The 22,089-nt window shown below is 31.1% G+C and overlaps 1 protein-coding gene across 1 annotated transcript; it reads right to left on the bottom strand.

Annotated features, from left to right (window-relative positions):
- Positions 1-229: 229 nt before the first annotated feature.
- LOC112603510 (focal adhesion kinase 1) lies at positions 230-15,169 on the bottom strand. Its single transcript, XM_025352106.1, is given in 23 exon segments — positions 230-518; positions 589-695; positions 754-878; positions 965-1,064; positions 1,131-1,265; positions 1,346-1,492; positions 2,297-2,820; positions 3,019-3,098; positions 3,195-3,590; positions 3,687-3,903; positions 4,274-4,471; positions 4,986-5,084; positions 5,639-5,680; positions 5,794-6,016; positions 6,100-6,177; positions 6,319-6,507; positions 6,625-6,780; positions 8,476-8,607; positions 8,871-9,002; positions 9,573-9,741; positions 13,097-13,251; positions 13,253-13,406; positions 13,408-15,169. Coding segments are annotated over 23 exon segments (3,765 nt in total). The 5' UTR covers positions 13,452-15,169; the 3' UTR covers positions 230-355.
- Between the last annotated feature and the right edge of the window lie 6,920 nt (positions 15,170-22,089).

The raw sequence follows: 22,089 nt of genomic DNA, 5'->3' as shown, positions 1-22,089 counted from the left end.
TTCACATACGCACCCACGATTTATAAAAGGAACAAATAATAATTCCATATTTTAACAGCAATAATAAGCATTTTATAAATTGTATATATAATATAATGTATATATACACATAGCATCAACAATAATGAATTCTACTTGAGGATGTAAAATACTATAAAATATCTTCCGTTAATATATTATTTACAAATTTAGTAAAAAAAAAATAAATAATTTTTAATAAAGTTACTAGGCAGTCGATTAATTATTATTATATATATATGTATATAAAAAAAAAAAAAAACAATAAATAATTGCAATAATATTGGTGTATGATAGATGCGTAATGAATTAGGAATGCATACTATAAAATGTACTACTATGAAGTGGCGGCTACTCCAGGGTGCTGTTCTTTGGCTGTCTCTGACTGCCGGGCACTGATCATTGCCTCTACTTCAGGATATTGCATGCGCACAGAGTCAACAACGTCTAACAGGTTTTTGGCATCCATAGCCAAAATATGACCCGAAGACAACATTTCCCTGTAAAAAAAAAATTCAATTTGTGTAATTATTATTGTAATACTATTGAGACCGATTCATTAATACTTACTTGCTGTACAAATAATCGACAGCAGTGTGACAGTAATTTTGAGCAAGTTTCATGGCATTGACTAGCTCAGCCATGTCTTTGCTGAGAACTTTATGTGCCATTTCCACCTGAAGTAATATAAATATTTTCAATGATTATGAACAGAGACTATTTATTTTAATTTACCTGTTTGTGAGCACTTTGAGGGAAATATGGTACCAGGCTATCAACACTTGTCAATAAAGCTCTGAGTTGGAGACCAACCTCCTTGACTAGTTCTAAATATCGATCAGTCTGACTTTGTTGAACTCCTGTAGTAATACGATAAAATTTAAGATTTATTTAAGAACTTACACACGGTTTATAATAATTATGAGAATAATATTTTTATATTAACCTTGTGAAAGGGCCATAACAGCTTTGACAACCAGTGTTGTACACTCATATACTTTATCATTAGTTCTGTCCAAATCGGCTGTTGGTGTAGGTTCGAGTTTCTATAAGAATGATGGAAGGTATGTAAGTAAAATGTTAGAATTTTGAATATTTATTAAAAAACTAACTTTTATTACAACAATACGATCTTCTGTAGGTTTTGTTTTGGTACTTCGATCAAGGGAAGAAGGAGGTGTCAACGATGATCTACCATCAATAGATTCATTGTCTGACACACTGGCAACTAAAGATAGTCGTTTTTTCTACAATAATAACATAATGCAAATTGAATATTAAAATAGACATTGAAAATTTTTTAGAGAATCGATTAAGATGGACGTACTAAGTTTGTCTCTTCTTCAGCTAGCCATAAATTGTCCTTCTCTGACTCGATTTGTTGTTGTCTTAGCTTGCGTTCCAGCTGTTCTACTTCAGACAAGGGTTCGTTGTCATATATACCAACAGAGTTGTTTACAAAATGTTTGGCTTCCTAAACATTAAAATATGAAAAATATTTATTTTAAAATTGCTTATACATTCACATAATTAAAGTATTTACTCATAAACTATGAAAATCACACGCAGAGCGTTGATTTTTTGTAGTAATATTTTTATCAACAAGACATTATTGTAATACTTAGAAGCATGCATGAAATAACATCATATTAATTGGTTAGAAAAAAGCAGGAAACGTTATTTTAAATTTTTGCAAAAATTAAATCAAACAGAGACATTATATTAAGCAATGCTAGAGTATTAAAACAGTTATTAACGATGCACAACACATAAAATTACGACAAATAGCTACTCACACGAACACACCAATACACCATGAACACAAATTATAGGCGCACATTGAATGGACATTATGTAAAAATCTAAATAGGGAGGGCATAAATTAAAATTTAATAACGTATTGTAAATTAAAGAATCCATCAACCAACTTTTATCTGTAATAACGGTGAGAGAAAAAAATTAAAATAGGGGAAAAAATGAAGAGAATAAATAAAGTTTTAAACAGCATTAGCCAGGGGGTGTGAAGCGTAAACTAAAGCTGGGCATTTTAGGGGTTCTGCAACAATGAAATCTATGAAAATATACAGCGAGATCAAAAAAAATAAAATCGTTAATCTTTTCAAATTTATTTAAGGACGTAATGATTGCGATTTTTTGCACTTCTCGAAGTTATTACGCTAAAGGTTTTAAGCACACCCCCTGCTTATACCTTTATGTGCGCCTCCTACACAAAACCCGCAAGCATATAAGTACGTCACACGCGAACAACAAGCTGAACCTCATCAATATTCATTCCTCCACCGGTCACCGCTGTAGCAGCAGCAGCAGCGGCGGCGCACGTGCCCAGACTGCCGTCTGAACATCGCCTGCTCTTGTCTGCCGAGTTCGGCGGTAGTGTTAGTAGCGAAGCCGCTCCCGAAGTAAAATTCCTAGGCAACGTCTTGTTAGTTGACGGCTGGACGGCGACATTTCCACCACCGCTGCCACCGTCCATCGGGATAAGTCCCACAGAGTCCATGCTCAGTATACTGTTCCCGGCCGAAATGGTTTTGTCATCGTCAACGTCATTAAGGAAATCTACGGTTACCGTGTTGAATCCGGTTGCCGGGGTTGTGTACACGGACGGGTTGACGACGCCCCGCTGCTCGTTCTCCTTCAACAGGTGAGCGAGCACTTCAGCGTTTTGGGCTACTATGTAAGTGGACACGGGTAGCTCCGCGGACTTGTTGTTGTGCAGGTCTACGCTAGGCTGACGGGAAGGTTTGGGTGGTGCCGACGGGTCATCCAGAGAGCCGCTGGATCCTAAATCATGTTCGAAATATACTATGGGTTTGTACATATTATAAAGACATTTTTGGGGGTGCGAATCGACAATCACGCGCAGACATTTGCCGGAAAATGACAAAAATATAAGTCAAATAGTACTAAAAGTTGTCATTCCTTCTGCCCTTATGCAGTCGTCAGTTTTATTCGTTATATATTTTCACTGTTTTTGCTTACCCCAAGATAGAGTGTGCACCCTGCGGTTTTCCCTCCGAAGCGTTTCCTTCTGTTGGTGTCTCTCTTCAATCAATATCTCACTGAAACAAAATAAATTAAATTGAATATTGACTGAAACTAAAGCTATATAGTCCAAATCGTTTCGGTATCAGTATTCAGTATATGCATCGACGTACTTGAGTACTTCCTTAACGTCTTTGAATGTGGGCCTCTTACTAGGCTCGAACGACCAACATTGTGACATGAGACTGTATAACCTCGGCGGACACTTGGGCGGCAACGCCAGCCGCTCGCCATTCTCGATTTTGCCGATCACATCGTTGTTCTTGATCCCCTGGAATGGTTTCACGCCCATCATCAATATTTCCCACATACATACGCCGAACATCCAGACGTCGCTAGCGGCGGTGAATCGCCGGAAGTTGATCGACTCCGGTGACATCCACTTGATTGGTAGTTTACCCTTGGACGCCTTGTAGTAGCTTTGGTCTTGGACCCAGCGCGACAGACCAAAGTCGGCTAGCTTCACACAGTGGTGTGACGACACTAATACGTTTCTAGCGGCGATGTCTCTACGAAAACAGTTTTTATTTGTTTTAATTAATATGTACTGACGATAAATATTAAACTTTCGTCGTGTAATTATTTGTTTGAGCTATATAATATACCTGTGAACAAACTTCTTAGATTCAAGATACGATAGAGCTGTAGAAAGTTGATACGAATACAGAATAAGAGTGGCTAAGTCTAAATGAGCCTGGTTGTTCTGTAAGTACGCCCGTAATTCGCCTAGCTTAGCCAATTCCATGACTATCCATACGGGTGGCGAACAACAAACTCCGATCAGTCGTATGATGTGTGGGTGATCAAACTGTTGCATAATATCTGAAACGTATACAATATTCATAGTATTAGAAATTAAATGCGTGAAAATATCTTAAATTATTTTTAAATTGTATAGTATATAGTTGGTACAAAAGCCTTCGATGTTAAATATTTTCGTATGGATAAATATAATGTATCTAAATTTTGATTTAAAAGTTATAAGTTATCATACACTGATGTAAATTTCTATTAGGCAGCGGGACGGTAGCCGTCGTCGACGACTGTAACTTTCCTCTGATAAAAAAACAGTAGTTAAAAAGTTAACACTGGTTCAAAGTGTCAAAGCCATTTGTGAGAGTAAAATTCGGATATGTTAGCTGAAGATATGCTAATAAATAATTATCAATGAAATATAACTGTAAACACTTACATGCTTCTTCCAAAAATTTGTCTGTAGTTGCCATGTCCGCATCAGGTTTACATGTTTTTATGGCTACTGCTACAGCGTTTTCTGGCTTATTTTTAGTTGAACGCATGCGACATGTTCCTTTATGCACATCGCCAAATTGACCTTCTCCGATGATTTCACCCAATTCAATTTGATCGCGGTACAACTCGTAATTACAATCTAAAATTTAACAATGAAAAATTACAGCAAAACAATGTATATTAAAAAAAAATACAAGTCGATGGATTAACTGTGTTTTGAAATCACTAGAATTCTAAATTAAAGCGCCGTGATGTCATTTAATTCATAATTTATTTTTTTAAATGGCAAAAATAAATAATATTCTTATGAAATAATTTAAATGAAAAATGTTTAATGAAAATCTATTAATAATAAATTATTTGAAAATATCACGTTAGTACGAAGAGCGATCTTTTTATCACTATCATTATTTCATAACTGATTATCAACGTACTTATTTAACTCATAGGAATACATCGAAGTAAATATAACTCTATATAATACATATAGAGAGCAATTAAGTTGTTAAGAGAAAAATGGTTTTTTGAAAACATATCAATTAATTAATCGAATATTTAATATTCGATAAAACACGGAAATCAATATTAGATATAAATCTGCACGTTAATATAATATACAAAATATAAAAGCTTTATTTAACTAAAATCCGTACTAGCAAGTGTTGAATAATCGCCTTCTTCTTCGATCGGACCATCGTCAGGATAATCATCGGAAAACCTTGCGGGCACTTTGGCTTTGGTTTTTCCTGAATCTATATACGATAACAGTCAATAACAATATGTAAACAAAAAAAAATATAATATATACGAATAAATATAAATATATTATGTATATATCAGGGCTTGTAAACGTTAAAATAACGTTATATTTGAAAAAAAACGATTAAGATTTGTAAACGTAACTATAATGGAAAACGATTAACACAAATAATTAAATAACACAAAAAAAAAAAACACGAGAAATTAAAAAAATATATATCATCAAACAAAACAAAATGCAAAAGTTATATATAGTATATCATTAAATGAAATAATTTATTTCCAATTATTTAATAGTTATAACTTATAATTTATTAAATAAATTAAATATTTTAATTCTGAATAACGATAACCTCAAAATGTGTATAACGTAAAACAATATTTTTTTAAATGAAAGCCCTGGTATATATATATTCATCATATAAATAGAAGTCTAAATTATCCATTACATTGTCTAGTACATTAGTATATTAATAGGGGTATAATATAAATAATAATTGATTGATATTGATGTTTGTTTTTTTATTTTCGTTCATTTAACACAAACCTTTAGAATCACATGGACAAGGAAAACGGTTCCATACGGCAGCTTGGAAATTAAAACGTACAAGTATAGGTATATACAAATAAATATTAATTTGATAATATTGGTAATTATTATATTGTAAACATTAAATTATCATTTTTTCATCCGTTTCTCACCTTTTTTATTCCATAACGAAATATTCGTTTTCCTCGCCAGTTGACAGTAACCATCTATCAAATTGGCTAGGCTGTACATGTGCTCGAGCGTCGAACAGCTGAGCACTAAAGGGTCAGCCGAGTCGGTCACTTGGAGCTGCACTAACGTTTTACGGTGTGTTTCACATTCGGACACCAGTGTCTGTATGTTTTCAATGTGAGCGAAATCCGCCATTTTGGTGGGCTAAAAATGGGAATCGAAAAAACCATTAAAGCATTGCAGCACGCAATATATTTATTAAATATTTAAGTAAAAATATGTTTTACCGCTGATCCCTGGTTATTGATGTAAGATATTCCATGTCGCGGTCCGATCACTAAATCTACCGGTATTGTCCAACCAGACTGAAATAATTAAAAACGCAACAATTGTGTTCATATTATATGACAGTCTTTTAATGTTTAAATGTAGGCTACATGGCTATATCATTATGCAATAATAATGAGAGAAAAGAAACATACTAAGCTATTTTTTTTTCAACTTACTCCGATTGAACACTTGAATTGCTCTTCGTCGTATTTGTAAAACGTCCAAACGATATTGAGGAATTGTAGTACGCATTCTTTTTCCGGTGTTTGTAAAAGTTTTTTATACTGTTGCTGAATCATTTTTCGTAAATTCTTTGGTTTCGTCGATTCCAGTATATAGTAGGGCAGAAATTTGTTAAGCCCGATCTGAATAGACGGACAAAAAAAAAACAATGATTAAACATTTAGAGGGTCAAATGTCGATAATATCGTATTTGTAAGGCCTATACGAGAAATTAATATAAACAAAAATTGCAATCTCACTTCGCGTTCCAGATACTCCAAATTGGATTTCTTTTCCAACGACATTTGTGGAACTTCCCGAAAAAAGCATTTTATTTGTAAACAGCAAAGCTGTACAGCTATATCCGTATCCACTCGCGTAGCCGGGTCGTTTTTTCTCAAATAATCGAATCGTACCTGAAATACGTAGTTTATAATGATAATTATATAGTTAAATACGAGCAATTATGATGATCGAATGTAAAATAAAAATGGTCGGTTAATTGAGTTATTAGTTATTCTTCATTAGAAGAAACAAAAAAAAGTTAAATTCAGCCACCCTCTAATTTTCAAAAACTATTATACAATATGCAATTGTTTTAATAAATTTAATTTAAACTGAACATTGTGGCGCTATTTTACTCGATTATGTCGGGAATTACCTATTTGCGCCAAAAAAAAGGTAATCGTTTTAGGTATAGCCCATTTGCGCCAAAATAAAAAAAGTACATTTTATACAATCGCCTATTTGCACCAAATTTACTTGTATATATTACACGATAAAATTTTACAGTTAATTGTTGTATTATTATCATGGGGCGAATGTTGTTGCATTTGCAACTTTTTTTTTATTTTTTCAGTTGCTAAGTAAGTTTAAAATGTGTGTCATGTTAGTACGAATTAAAAATCTAAAAACTTTAAGTGCAATTTTCTGCGATATTTATGAATTTACTCATTTATGAAAGTAAGTTACACAAACTATTGTCAAAATTCACATTTTTATTCTAATAATTAAACAAGTAGTTTTGAAAAAATTATAATACAAGTAAAAATTAGTAGCATTTAATTATAATAAAGATTAAATAAATTTGTATTTTGTATTTAACTTTTATAAACAATTTGTGTATTATTTTATTGGCGATCTTATTGAACAATAATTAGGTATCTGTATTATGTATTTTATATTTAACTTTTGTAAACAATTTTTAAATTAATTTATGATTATAGAATAACTTTTACTTGTATTATAATTTTTCAAAACTACTTGTTTAATTATTAGAATAAAAATGTGAATTTTGAAAATAGTTTGTGTAACTCACTTTGAAATTAAAATAGTAATAAAAACCTACGTGATGCCCTAGATGACCTAGATAATATTCTTACCTTTAAGTTTGATTGTAAGTCAATTGACTCTAATATTAAAGCTAACAGTAAAATATATATATTCTGGTGAACACAAATTTTCTATATTATACGTTAGTATAAGGAGACAACACATGCGGGTACAACGTCATCTCAACGCAGTGGCGGGTATTAACTTATACAGTTCCACAGTTCAGAAACACCTACGTAATTCAAGTGGGTGGAAGATCACTATCATTATTACCAATTAACAATAAAAAATAAAAAATGGTGTAATACGGTAAAATTATACACTCTTAACAGTAATTTTTTGTACACACACAACATAATATTATGTAATAAAATAAAATATAAAACATATATAGATAGAGCCTGCAGTGGTAAGGAAAGCTGTTATGTCTCATAAATAAACGGTATATAATAAATATGTAGTATCTATGAACTGTGGTAGAGCTATACAAATTGTCGTTGAGTTAAATAATCTAGACTGAGAATCACATATATTGAAGTCCATAAATGTGACACCCGCTAAATGGTTATTTAAAACCTGGACGACTTTATTTTTCCAATAATAATATTAAAGCTATTTTATTTTGACTGATATACATCATATTATAGATACTAATATATTATGGCCTATCAATAGCGATATTTGTATAAGTGCGTACATAAGCATGACAAAAACAAGTGGCGGGAGGATCATTATATAAATTATATTTTAGACGCCCGTTTAGAGAAAAATGTACTTACTTGATCGTAATAGAAGAAATAAGTAAACCGATCTCGGTCGTACAGGTCCTCCATGTCGTCGGGCGAGTATCGTACGCGCAGCTCAAATCTCCATTCTGACATTGGATACTGTTCATCGTATTTTTGGTAAATCTATCGCAGAAAAATAATATATAAATATAATACATTCATATATTATGTACATATTGGGAATTGTGAGCCTATTAATGTTATTTGAATAATGTAGATATAATTAAACACCTAATGAATATACATTGCGTGTATACAGAATGAACCATACTGCTTTTCTCACTTTCCTATAAGGCCAACTAAGAAAAATGAGAAAACACGATGGTCCACTTTGTATATAGATAACAATATTCAATGCATCATTATTATCAACTTTTTATGGTAACCTCAGACATTGTGCAATCCTGATGTAACCAGTGAACCTCGCCAGATAACGGATGGTACAGCTGCAATCCGTAAACGCCTTGATACTGAGGACATCCATTAGCCAAACGTCCAATAACTAGAGATATGATACCCTTGAAAACGAAACATGAAAACAAAATCAAACGTCATTTAATCAATGTTTGTTATCCAAAAAATAATATAATAAATAATAATAATGCAGTATATTATAACAACAGTAAAAATATTACGGTCAACAAATCGAATATGTGTAAATATGTTATGAATATTATACAAAGGTGATTCTTTTATAACTATGAACGTATTTGTTGTATCGATCAATACAAGAGTTTTTCTTCTTCTTCAAAAAAAAATGTTTTTATACATAATTAAAAGTACACTTCTAAAAAAAAAATCTATTTTATTGTTGATAACAACCAGTATAGTTTAAGTTGTTAACTCTAAAGCACAAAATTATAATTGTTTTACAATTTTATTATTTGATTAATACAACATAACTTTAGAGAAAGAAAAGTTTGCTCAAAAACATAATAAGTTTTCACTAAAAAATAAAAAATAATATAATAATAATGAGTATTTATATATTGTACAAAAAATCTCCTTGTATACTAAGTTTATAATATTTAAATTTTAAACACGCGATTGCGATTGATTATTGTAATAAATTATTTTATTTATTTTACCTTGACATTGATGTTATCTATGAACTTAACGATATTGAATCCGTTGTTGGGTAAGTGTACTTTGATTGATCCTGTTTTGGCAGCTGGAGCCATTGCGGCCTCGTTGCCGCTTTCAGCCATTTCTGATGACTTGGCCGACGGTTTCTCCACCGGCGTTCTGCTACCATGACTGGAAAAATATAATTTAGACATGTTCATCAATTAGAATTTTTATATACGCTAGCGCATCATGTCGGGGGGTTGGTTTAGTTTGAGGGATAACGTAAATACCTACTATAACCAGTATAATATATGAACACATGTACACACTATACATAATAATAAGGAATTTAATACTGTCGTCAATTCATCAACACACAGAGTTCAAAGGTCAACACAATTACATAGGTGTTATATACTTATTATTACATTACATATTATATTATGTTGTACGGATTTATCCCACGCGCTCTCGATGAAAACGTACATGTTTAATTTATTCCCGTCCACAATAATATATATATATATATAGACAATGTAAATACGAGGGCAATTCAATACATATACATGTATATATATACATAATATAATATGTATGATATGCGTATACCAACACGGACATCATCCTACTCGCAAGATTCAAAAAATAATTTTTATAACGTATAGTTATTATACGTGCTATATGGAAATGATACTATCATCATTATACGTTGAACATTTTAAGTATTACAAGCAAATTAATTTTCTTATTACTTTGTTTTGTTTTCAATAATCATCATACGGTTATTATCTATAGCTTATAATATCATAATTATTATTCATTATTTGTCGAAGAAATAAACTCGTACCTAATAGAAAAATAAAATATATGTGTCTACAACACCAGAACCAACTATGCGATTAAACATTCATAGACGGAAATGTTTTTATTATTGTACATTGTTGATACTTATTGGCAAATGGTCAAGCATGGATAGTTTAATATGTAGTACATAATAATATAATATCTTCTTGTTCGTTTTATTTTTGCAGTATATCGATAAGTAATAGTGCAAACGTCTCAATTCGTGTTTAAGTAAACAGATCGTGTAATTATGTGACGTATAAACATATCAAATTTTATAAATTATGAGTTAATAGAAACGTGTCATCTAGTATCATTTTTTTTTTTTTAAACAAACGAATTTATCGAACAAAGAGAATAATAATACATTGATATATATGGTGTGATTAAGATAATGGTAAAAATATGAAATTTGTGAATTTAATAAAAAAGAAATGTTTAAAAATATTGTCGAATATAATATGAGATACGTCAATTTTTTTTTTATTATAACAAAATAGTTTGACTAACGGGAAAAACGGACTTTTTCACATTCCAAATGCGTTAATCATTCAAACAGTAGTGTAGCCAAGAGAACGTAAAAATAACGTGTTGTCGTGCAGGTGTCGATAAAGCGATGTATATACCTATCTAAACTACACAGCAAAAAGAATACATAACGTGGGCAATGGGCTGTTTGCTTACATAATATATATATATATATATATATATATGTTATACAAGTATAGAAAGTGAAGAAAGTGACAAATTGGTATTTTAAACCTATAGTTTATTAAAAAATTTACCACGATTCTTCAATGCAGAATAGGGTGTATTACTTATATAGGGGGAGGGGGTATCGATATTAATTAAATTGCGATTATTAAGAATCCATAACGTTATTTTTTGTCCCACAAACACCTATAATACAATATAATATTCATTAATGATAAATCGAAATAAAGTTTTAAGAGTTTTTGACGAGGATTTGATCAAATTCTTTACTCAAAGCGCAAAAACGTGACAGACTACAAGTCGCCTAATATTAGACCAATCATTAAACATTATTGACATCATCAACTTAACTGTAGTTGTTACAGTTCATTGTTTCTTGTGCGTTTATTACGAAAAACAAAGATCTATAAAGATGAGCTGAGCGCAAATCTTCAGCAGCATATACAGAATAATTCACCAAGCACGATCATCCCCATTTTTTCATTTAATGAATTAATTTAAATTTTTATTTTTGGAAGTTTTAAGTATATTTATAAAGACCAAACTTTCAGATTATTGAAATTTTTTGTACTATAAGATTTTAGTAATATCCTATGGGAATAAAAACTTTGGTTTTTCAAATAAGAAACCTATCCCATTTTATTAAGACCTAACCTATCCCTTTTTAGTAAGAATTATTTAGGTGATTGTTTATTTTGAAAATTGTATCTAAACGGAGATTTTAAGGAATAGTTTTACAGTTATTAAAATGTTTATACTGAAGATAATAATCATTAAAAATGGTTTTACAAAAATATAAAATAAATGAAATGCTGGATTTGATATTTATTACACTAGGAGCATTTTTATAAATTATAAATTTTGATATTAATTTCTAAAATTTTTAACTCGCCGTATAGGGCAGCCCATTACCGTGGATTTATAATCCTCAATACATTAAGTTAAATAACGCAAAACTACTCGTTCGAATTTTGAATTTTATACGTAAAAAATTTCAGCTAAATTAGTTTACAATAGAAAGGGAGATTTTTATACTGAAAAATACAAGTTTTGTACTTCTTGAAAACATCCCTAAATAGTATAAAAAAATGTCAAATTTTCTTAAGTTCTAAATCAGATTTCGAATAACTGCATCATTAAAGAAAATAAAGGGGTGATGATGTTTGGTGAATCACGCATTCACACTGAATATATATATATATTATATAACGAGTATGCATCGAAATATGTGCGTGGACGCGATATACGCCCGCGACGACGTATCATATAATAATAATGAACCGGACGGAACGGCACGATCCCCAAAGTGGTATTTTGCGAACGGCAAGGCGACGGACATCGTACACATATATATTATTATATATATAATACGACGTACTCGTTGGCGAACGTCCGTCGCACGCACGGACATAACTCGGTGCCGGTTTTCTCTCTCGTTTTTCCACGCACATATATACGACTTTCGAGATCTGGTTCTTACCATATTATAATATATTGGTACACTATAACGTGTGTGCACCACGAACGCGTCTCGCGGCTACGACCAACATCTGCCGAACAACCATTATAATACATAATATTATAATAATATGTCATCGCGGGAAGGTCTCGGCGAACACGCGGCAACGGAGGAAAAATAAGTCGCCCACTCGGCTGGTGTCGCCGACGACGACGACGAGCTACGGGCACACACCTTTTTTGTCTTTCGAGGTCGGCCGATCGCAAGACGATATTAATAATAACATAATATCATAATATGACGTAAAACAATAAAACGGCATAACACAAATACCGTAAAAAGTATTATCTTTAAGCACCCATAACACAACTATAACACGCAAACGTGAAGTTGCCGCGATTGCAGGGCGCGCATATAGGACACAAGATATATAATAATAATATACACGACGAAACGATTTCAACGATAATGATATCATCATAATATAAAAATGAATAATTGACGGTGGAGCGGGTTTCGTCGTCGTACCTTAGCCGCTTGAAACGCCACGTGTGCGAAACGTTTGAGAATCCGCCGTTGCTGCAGGTGGTCGTGGCCGGCGTCCGTTTTCGTACGGGTTCGGGGCCCGGAACGCATCCGCCCACCGCCGCCGAAGCCGCCGCCGCCGACCGGGATGCCACCGCCACCGCATTTCGACCGTGGCCTGCGGCCAACTTTCGCGTCCGTCCTCCAGCCGTTCGCGGCGCTGCGGCAGACCGCCGCGCCGCCGTGGTAACGTGCGGCCGGATACCGCGACGGCGGCCGGGGCGTCGTTCCATCGTTCACCCGGTGCAGGTACCGGCCGGCGGCCCGGCAGCACGCGGTCAAGCGCGCCGGCTAACATCGTGGCCGCTTCGGTGGCGGTGCGATACGCTGCAGCACTGCAAGTGCACCGCCGGCGCCGCGCGACCGGCGATCAGAACGCGAGGCGAATGTGGCGTACGACTGCGTCGGCGGCGGCGGTGGCACAGGAGGAACAGTCGTCTTTTACCGCCGTACATGTTATTTTTTCGTCGTCGTAGTCAGGTTTTTTTGTTTTTACGTCGCCTTTGGACTGGCGGCGTTCACGCACAACGCAATTTATTATTATCGTATTTGTTTAATAACAATAATACGCGCAATGCGCTGATATATTATTATTTTTTATGATTCTTGTGCGTGCGCGAATGGGCGTCGGTTTTCATTATTATCATAATATTTTTTTGGGTACGCCGGGTTTTCGGCTACGCGCGTAACCGACGCGACGCGTGCGAGAACGCAAGACGAAACGGCAACTAATGCTGCTGCTGCTGCTGTTGCTGGTACGGCCGCAGGTGTGTCCCCGTTAACACCTTCGTTAACAAGAAATACGCAAATAAAAATAATTTTATAATAATAATGTATGTCTAAGAGTATATTATATGCATGTAAAACCTCCTGGCGCTAATAGGCACGTGTTTTACTTTCACAAAACTTAAATGCGTACGAGTGAATAGCGTGTTATGTGTGTACCTATATATTATATTATATTTCACTAAAACGCATTCGAAGACATTTCCAATCGGTAGAGAATTCGTCAGTCGATCAGATTTGATTTTCGTAACTTAGTACATCTCCATTGTAAGTTGTCAGTAACGACTAATTTTATCATCACCAAGTTCATAAGTAGGTACATATTATACATACCCGTGTACTATAAATTATAATAATTTATAACGAATAACATATGCTATTATTGTGGTTACGGGTGGGCGCGGGGAGGTTACGCAAGGCGGATGACACTCCACGCGAGGGTTTATTTAGATGAGAGCAATAAAACCGTTCGTTTCCTTATCCCCTTCTTCGGTATAGCGCAATTTATGTAAATACATCTTTTTTAAGTGTCATCGCATGTGCAGCAGCGCAGCATAAGATAAATCCGGCTAAATTTAGTTTAACCTGTCAACCGCAAAGGGACCAATGCCAAAAAAAGTGATTTTTTACTCCTTCAAAACAATTTTACTGTTCTTAAATGGGGTATGAAAGTTTTAAGTTATTTTCAAGAATAAAAACCTAATTAAAACCATAAACAGTAATAAAAGACGAAAAAATGGTAGACACGTATAATATAGATAATAAATGCGTTGGAGATTGTGAAAATATGAATTCCTATCGTGCCCTTGACAAATTGTAAACGCACAATGCTCAACAAGGTAAGACGTGGGATCGGTTTACTATCGGACAGTTATTATTAAAAATATTAATAGTTAGTTGTCCTAATAAAGTTATCCAACTATAATATTTTGTTGATTTTTGACTGAACAATATACAATAAGAAATATTCATATTTTGTTTTGCGTTTCAATTTCTCGAATGTCAATCGTCAACACTATTAAATTAACGTACCGTGTAATGGGATAGACGTATTGAGGTGCACTATATTATTATTAAATACGGTCACGACACATTTATCTTAACGATACATAGTCATAGACATTAAAAATCTATTTGATTTTAAGTAAGGTATGCTAATCGTTTTTAACAAATATATACGCATTAAAGAAAAGTCATTTAAACTTGAAATCATTAATGCAAATCTTAAATGTAGTTTAAATCGAATGATAATTTAGTGTTCGTTGAAAACAAAATGACCAGGCGTACGGGATAATATTAAGAATTTGAATATAGTTTTTATACAGACATATTTAGTATTCTCTACAGACTGGAATTTATCGATAGCGTTTTGTGAATTATATTATACTTAAAGATAAAATTGTTTTTAACCCGAAAAAGTTGCACACACAATTTAACGATTTATATGGATACGAAATGTATATTTTATTTGAAGGCCTCCATGAGATAAACTATTTACAATAATTAAATTATTAATTCTGTGTATGACCATACAGTGAAAAGGAGATTATTTTTATTGGATATTAGTATTGAATAAGATATTATTTGATATTTTTAAATACTTGAATAATACTTTATATGACGTGAACTAAATTAGTTTTATTTTGGTAGGTTAGTATGATATGGTTAGTTTTAAAGTCATTAATCTAGACATCTTAATCTGACCGTTAAAATGCAACGAGATTAAATCAGTCAAAAATTAAATAAACTTAACTTTTATTTAAACATATGTTATAATATATTATATATCTATAGGTATTCTGGTTGTATTTTACGCAACAATTTGTATTTTTTGTAACTAATGTGTATATTTAAATCATAAGGAAAATGAAAAAAAATAATTGTAATTGAACGAATCATTAAAGTCATTCAAAATATAATTTCACATTAGACTCTAATTATTAGAAGATAACTTTACATGTTAATTTATTGTAGAAAATTAAAGTTTTACTGAAATTTTAATATAGTTAAATACTGAACTTCGTCATAAAAAAAAAACGAAGATTTCGTCATTTCAAATAACTTTCACAATCATACGCAGATGATAAATCTCGAATACATGAATAGGTACCACTCATATATACGCTACTGATTGTTCAATGGTTTGAGATGTACAAATTTGGCGATGTAATAAACTGTTTTTGGACACGTTATTATTATAAACTTAACTCTTAACTATAATTAAATACAATGTTTTGTTAGTACCTACATTAAATTAAATTTAGATATATTTTTTTTTTTTTATATAGGTATTGGAATTATATTTTTAACTTAACCTATGCAATTAAATATTATTATTTTTTTTATGTGAAAATAATTATGTACAATTAAATTGTGTGAACAACTTTTGAATAACCATAAAATTATTCATAAAATATCAAGAAATGAAATAAAAATTATTTTTATAAAATTATTTACCCAAGTATAGTTACACACATAGCCAGTAATCACTAAAAAATAAATATATAATTTACTTGCGCACAAACTTGACTGGAATATAAAAAAAAGATATAAATCGGTTCTTAAAAATTTACAACCAAAATTTAAATATATAATGAAATAATATATTTATTTATGTATTAGTTATCGTTTATTATTCACACGTATTATTATATATCAAATTAAAGATTGATCAGTGATCACTAATCACGAACGAAATACGTAAGAACGGCACGGACACAACCGGGCGCGAGAAGCCAATGCAACAGTTAACTAATAACCGGTAAATACTGACTAGTGACTGGAGCTGGATTGAAATTATTACGAGAAGACCCCATATGCGCGGACTTGGACTCCTTCCAGTCTGAATAAACAGTATAGTGAGCAATTCAAGGTTTTCGTGGTGCTATCTGGTATTTAAACAACACAAAGACGACCCATTAGGCTATTAATCGGCACGAGACAACGTTATAAACACATTAAATATTGGTCCGATAAAATATAATAACGTAGGTAGTAGTATAAAAAACAATTGGTAACACAATTATAAGCTCTATTTTTGGTTTATCTTATTGCCAATGTTTATTAAATTAAGATAACCACTCTCCACATTTTTTTCCTTTACATTTACATAAATCATAAAAATCAAACTGACTATTTTGATTATATACATTACATTGCTCATGAATTTCGATTTATGTAGTTCAATGACTTCAATTAACTTTTAAAATAGTTTCAGTTTAACGTTTTATGAGTTGGGAAAAATATAAGAATTTTATTACTTTTTAATGAATATTTATTTAATAAATAGTATATATTTGTCATTTCTAGATCGCGTGTACGGACATTCCTAAAATTCATCAGTTGCATTTGATAGCAATCTATGTCTTAAAGTGGAGGATCGAAGGATTATTATTTTAATTTGAAAAATATAGACATGTAAATAAATTAAATAAGTTAAAATAAAATTATACGTAAAATTTAATTCTGTTACACAAAAAAATACGGCAAGATGAAAAATTAAGAAATCCGAATAAAGCTTATTTGGGTAAAAACTTAAAAGTGTATTCTGACACATCATCAGAATCAGAATACTTAGACCTTAAATGTTTTACCAGTGACTAATTATTTTTAAAAGAGCCAATTTTTGTTTAATTTTATAATCAGTTAGATATTACTAACGTCTACAAAAATGTAACTACACGTCTACACGTGTCAAACCAATTATCATTGGTGTACTCAGTGTTGTATTTGATGAGGGGGTGAGGATATATGTTGTGTATAATATTCAATTCTATAGTTTGTTTTTAGCATATATTTTCTAAATTTGGGATGATTTATGTAGATATATACTGCCACATTGCACCATATAAATATTAGAACATTCAAAGACGTAAATAAAATATTCTATGATTATTTGTATTTTTCTATATTCAATACTCAGAAAGTGTTATTAAATTTTGAGAACCAAAGACTAAACCACTGTAAGAATGAATATATGATTTTTTGTCTAAGTAATTTTAATATAGATAATTAAATTGATTTCGTAAAAACAAATGCTATGTTTAATTTTCATGGTTTTTTTACGAAAAACAACAAAAAATCACTTTAGAAAAAAAAAATACTTGTATCTAATATGAACAATAAACACTCATAGAAAATATTTATTTTAAGCTAAACAAGATTTTATCATTCTTGCCTACCTACGTGAGAATTGCATTAGGTTTACCCAATATATGATTTTTTAGCAATAAATTACTAGGTATACTTTTATGTATTTCAGTATTCGTATGTTTTCTATACCAAATCTAGAAATATATTAAAGTTTTTAAAGCGTGACTACCTACTTCATAAACATATTTTATAAGCTAGGTACATTATTATTTAATATTTGTTTTAACTATTAATTAAATTTGAATTTACTCATACAATGTTAAATATTATATATTACACATTCTATAACAATTTATGGTTTGACTGCCTCAACAAAAAAGGCAGCATGTCGATTTTTTCAATTCTGAGTTATTACTGCCTTTTGATATTTAATTTTTTTTATGTGTCATCCACAAAAAAGGTCGTAGATATAGTCATCAAAAGAGATTAAAATCTTTAATTCTACCAATGACCAAATTTTTGTAAATTTATGCTTAAAAATGGAAATAATAATATAAATTTTAATGTTTATTTTATTCATAATGATAAGTTAGAAAAAATGTTTGTTTGGGTAGTCAAGTTGGGAATTTATAGTAAAATGCATATATTTTAGCTTATTATAATACTTTTAAGTTTGTAACAAATCCAATTTTTAATATCATACTTTGCATTTTTTTTTTTTGTTTTTAGGTCAATTTAGATTTTGAATTGTATTTTAAACTGCATTTTTACACATTTCAAATTCTTTGACCAAAACTCTCATTATTACAATAACATTTATGTTATTGGATGTTCTAGGAAGTGGTTAAGAAATTTTAGGTATCAAAAGTTTAAAAATACTAGTCTACTTATTATACTTGGATTTTGTTATTATCTAAGTATATTAATGATGATTGTTATTCTAATTGAATAGTATGATAAGAATGTTGTTTGTTAAAATACATTTTTGATCTAAAAAGTTTTTAAAATTGTTAAGACTAAAAAAAATTGTAAGTACTAAGACATGACATGCTACTTTTAATAATTCAATGATTGTGAAAAATTAAATGTTTGAATATTATTTAATCACTGAAATTTTTAAATTTCAATGGATTTATTTAAAAATATTTGTCATGCTCATTAAATAACACAATTTAAATACCTATTATATAACTATTGTAATTTATTCAAATAATTTAAATATTTAATGCCTAAGAGCAATTTTATATTTAAGACTACTTACTCCGACAATGAAAAAACCAGTTTTATTGGACATATAATATTTTACAATTTTAGTATTGTTAAATCTGTATGAAACATGAAGGTAAACACAGTTCAATACTATACGATTTATATTATCTGTGTAATTATGTACCTATACAAATAATGATGGTAAAAATATTGTTGTATTTTAAGTAAATCTGGCAGTTGAAAGTTAAAAAAATAAGTACTTAGTAATGTATTTACTTAATAGATGGTGTTTATATTTAATAAGTTAATACCATAATTTATTTACTGCTAAAAAACAGTCACAAAAATACGGTAAGGTAGGTAATAGGTGCTACCTCTTAATATTAAAAATAACATAATTGTCTTGTAAAAGGTGTAATTAAATTTTTAATGAAGATCATTAAAATAAAATATTATTGTTTATTTCATATATTTAATGCAATTCTTTATACCATTTCTGTGGCCATTCTTGAAACAGTTACCTGTGTAATTTTTGGTAGGTTAGGTATACTTCTTTTTGTTTTGTCATATCATACTAAAAGAGTTAACTTTTACTTAGTAGATAATTTACTTATGTCCAGTAAAAATCAATACCAAAAATATGTTTAAGTGTATTAAAAAAAACCATACAAGTATTGGTATTATACCTAAGGGAACAATATACAATGTGGTAATTTGGTAAATATTATAATGTAGATATTAATGTGTTATGTATGTTATGTTTTAAAATATTTTAATTGAAAAACATAATAATTAAGTTTAACTTTAAATATTTTTTGTTGACTTATAAATTAAACTTAATTTATAAAATATTATTCATAGATACCTAGTTAATTAAATATATGAGTGAAGTAGGGTATTTTTGTTTTTCTATTTCATATGTGTATTTGCAAATAAAAATAAAAGTTATAGATTTGTATACAATTATAATGTTGGTAAAATAATACACATATTGAGATACAAAAGAAAAATGAACATTTAGCAGATGTTCTATAACACAGATGTTCAAAATATGATGTCATAAAGCTTATCAAAAAAATTTAATTTATAATACATTATACATGGGATGTTTGATTTGGAACTGTTTTTTGGTGTTAAACTAAATAGTGTAACTGTATAATAAATTTATCATAATAAAATCATTATTTTATTATCTAATATAACAGTTCCCACCTACCTACTGCATAAAATACTTTATGAATTTATTACCATTACATAAACTGGTTTAGTTGATGACTAGATTGATGTTAAACTTGATATTAAATAATATGTTAATGATCTATAAATAAAAATAAAATTTGTTTGATGTTTAAAATTTAATTTTCATAATATGAAAATAAATATTAGAATCTAAACAATGGTAATTATTGATTACCTGATGTATATGTACTTAATAATACCAAGAATATATTATATTTTCATTGGGTAGATAATTTAAATATCACGTAAAAACTTAATATACACAAAATATTATTAATGTACTTAATAAGTTCAATATTTGTATTTTATTGATAAATAGGTATTAATACTATTGGTAACATTTAAAAATTCTTTTTTTTTATACTAATAAAATGAGTAACTTTATAGTTCAATACAGCTTATTAAAAAACAATACTAGAAAAAACTCTAGTTCACTAATGTCTAATAGTCTATAATAAACTTACTTGAAACTCCATGACTTTTTAATTATATGTTTCAACAGGATGTTCTTTTCAGGCAGGAAGTACCGCCACCATTTGTTCGCAATTCTTTGACTACAGATAAATTACAACAATATTGAAATTTAGTACAATAAAATACACATATTTCAATTGAAAGAAATTTATATTGGTTTGAACATAGGGTATAAATCGATTGTTGGACTTGGATCACTACAATAATAAGACACAATATCTACAGTAAACATTGTAGTTTGTAGGACGAGCATATATGGGCATGCAGCCAACAGCTTACCTGACAGAGACGTTGAACGGCGCAAACCGCGTTTGACGAATTGTTTTCGAGAAACCAAAATGTTTATAGTATAAATTTGTTTGCAATAAAAATGTAAGACGATAAATAACTCGATGTTTACGACGTCGGTAATAATATAAATAGTAAGAAAATTCGTGAGCTATGCTTGGTTGAGCGATGACGATACGGAAACGGGACGGTGGAAAAACGGTTGAAGAGCATCGGACAGCAACAGTGGTGTCGTAAAAACGTTTTTCCGTTTCCCCGTCTAGCACCGCGTCAGCAGATACGAAAAATTTCCCGTGCGTTTGTTATTATTATTCATGTATTGCAAAACGCTTTATTATCACGACAACAAAAATACGATGTTATTCATTAATGATTTTTTTTCGCAGTATCTGATAAGCAGGTTGTCCGCCCGACCAGAAGAAAAACGACGTCGGAGACCGGACCGGAGTCATCGACCCGCCTACGATAGCGCCACCTGTTGGCTGGACGTGGAACAACATGCGAGCTTGGGACACCTAAGCGGCGAAAAAATTGTGTTTTGTAAATTTTTATTTCGTACGGACGATACGTTAGTGCACGCACACAACGCAATACTTTAACGGTCAAGATTATCGCCGTTGATCGTCGTTTTTTCATAGAAAACCGAAGTAGACGTGACGGCCGGTTTGCCGGTCCGACCGGTGGATGGCGCTTGCGACGTCCACCGCCGAACGACGTTATCACGCGCGCGGTACCGTTATCGCGTTTGTTGCACTGGTCACACTGCTCGGCGGGCACGAGTGATTCAATATCGTTTCAATCATTCGAGTGTACCGTATTGTTATTATTCGCTTACTCGGTATGCCTAT

Source organism: Melanaphis sacchari, unplaced genomic scaffold, assembly GCF_002803265.2.
Source record: "Melanaphis sacchari strain LSU unplaced genomic scaffold, SCAv2.0 Contig10_pilon_pilon, whole genome shotgun sequence".
NCBI lineage: Eukaryota > Metazoa > Arthropoda > Insecta > Hemiptera > Aphididae > Melanaphis > Melanaphis sacchari.
This window is presented reverse-complemented; position numbering and strand designations above follow the sequence as displayed.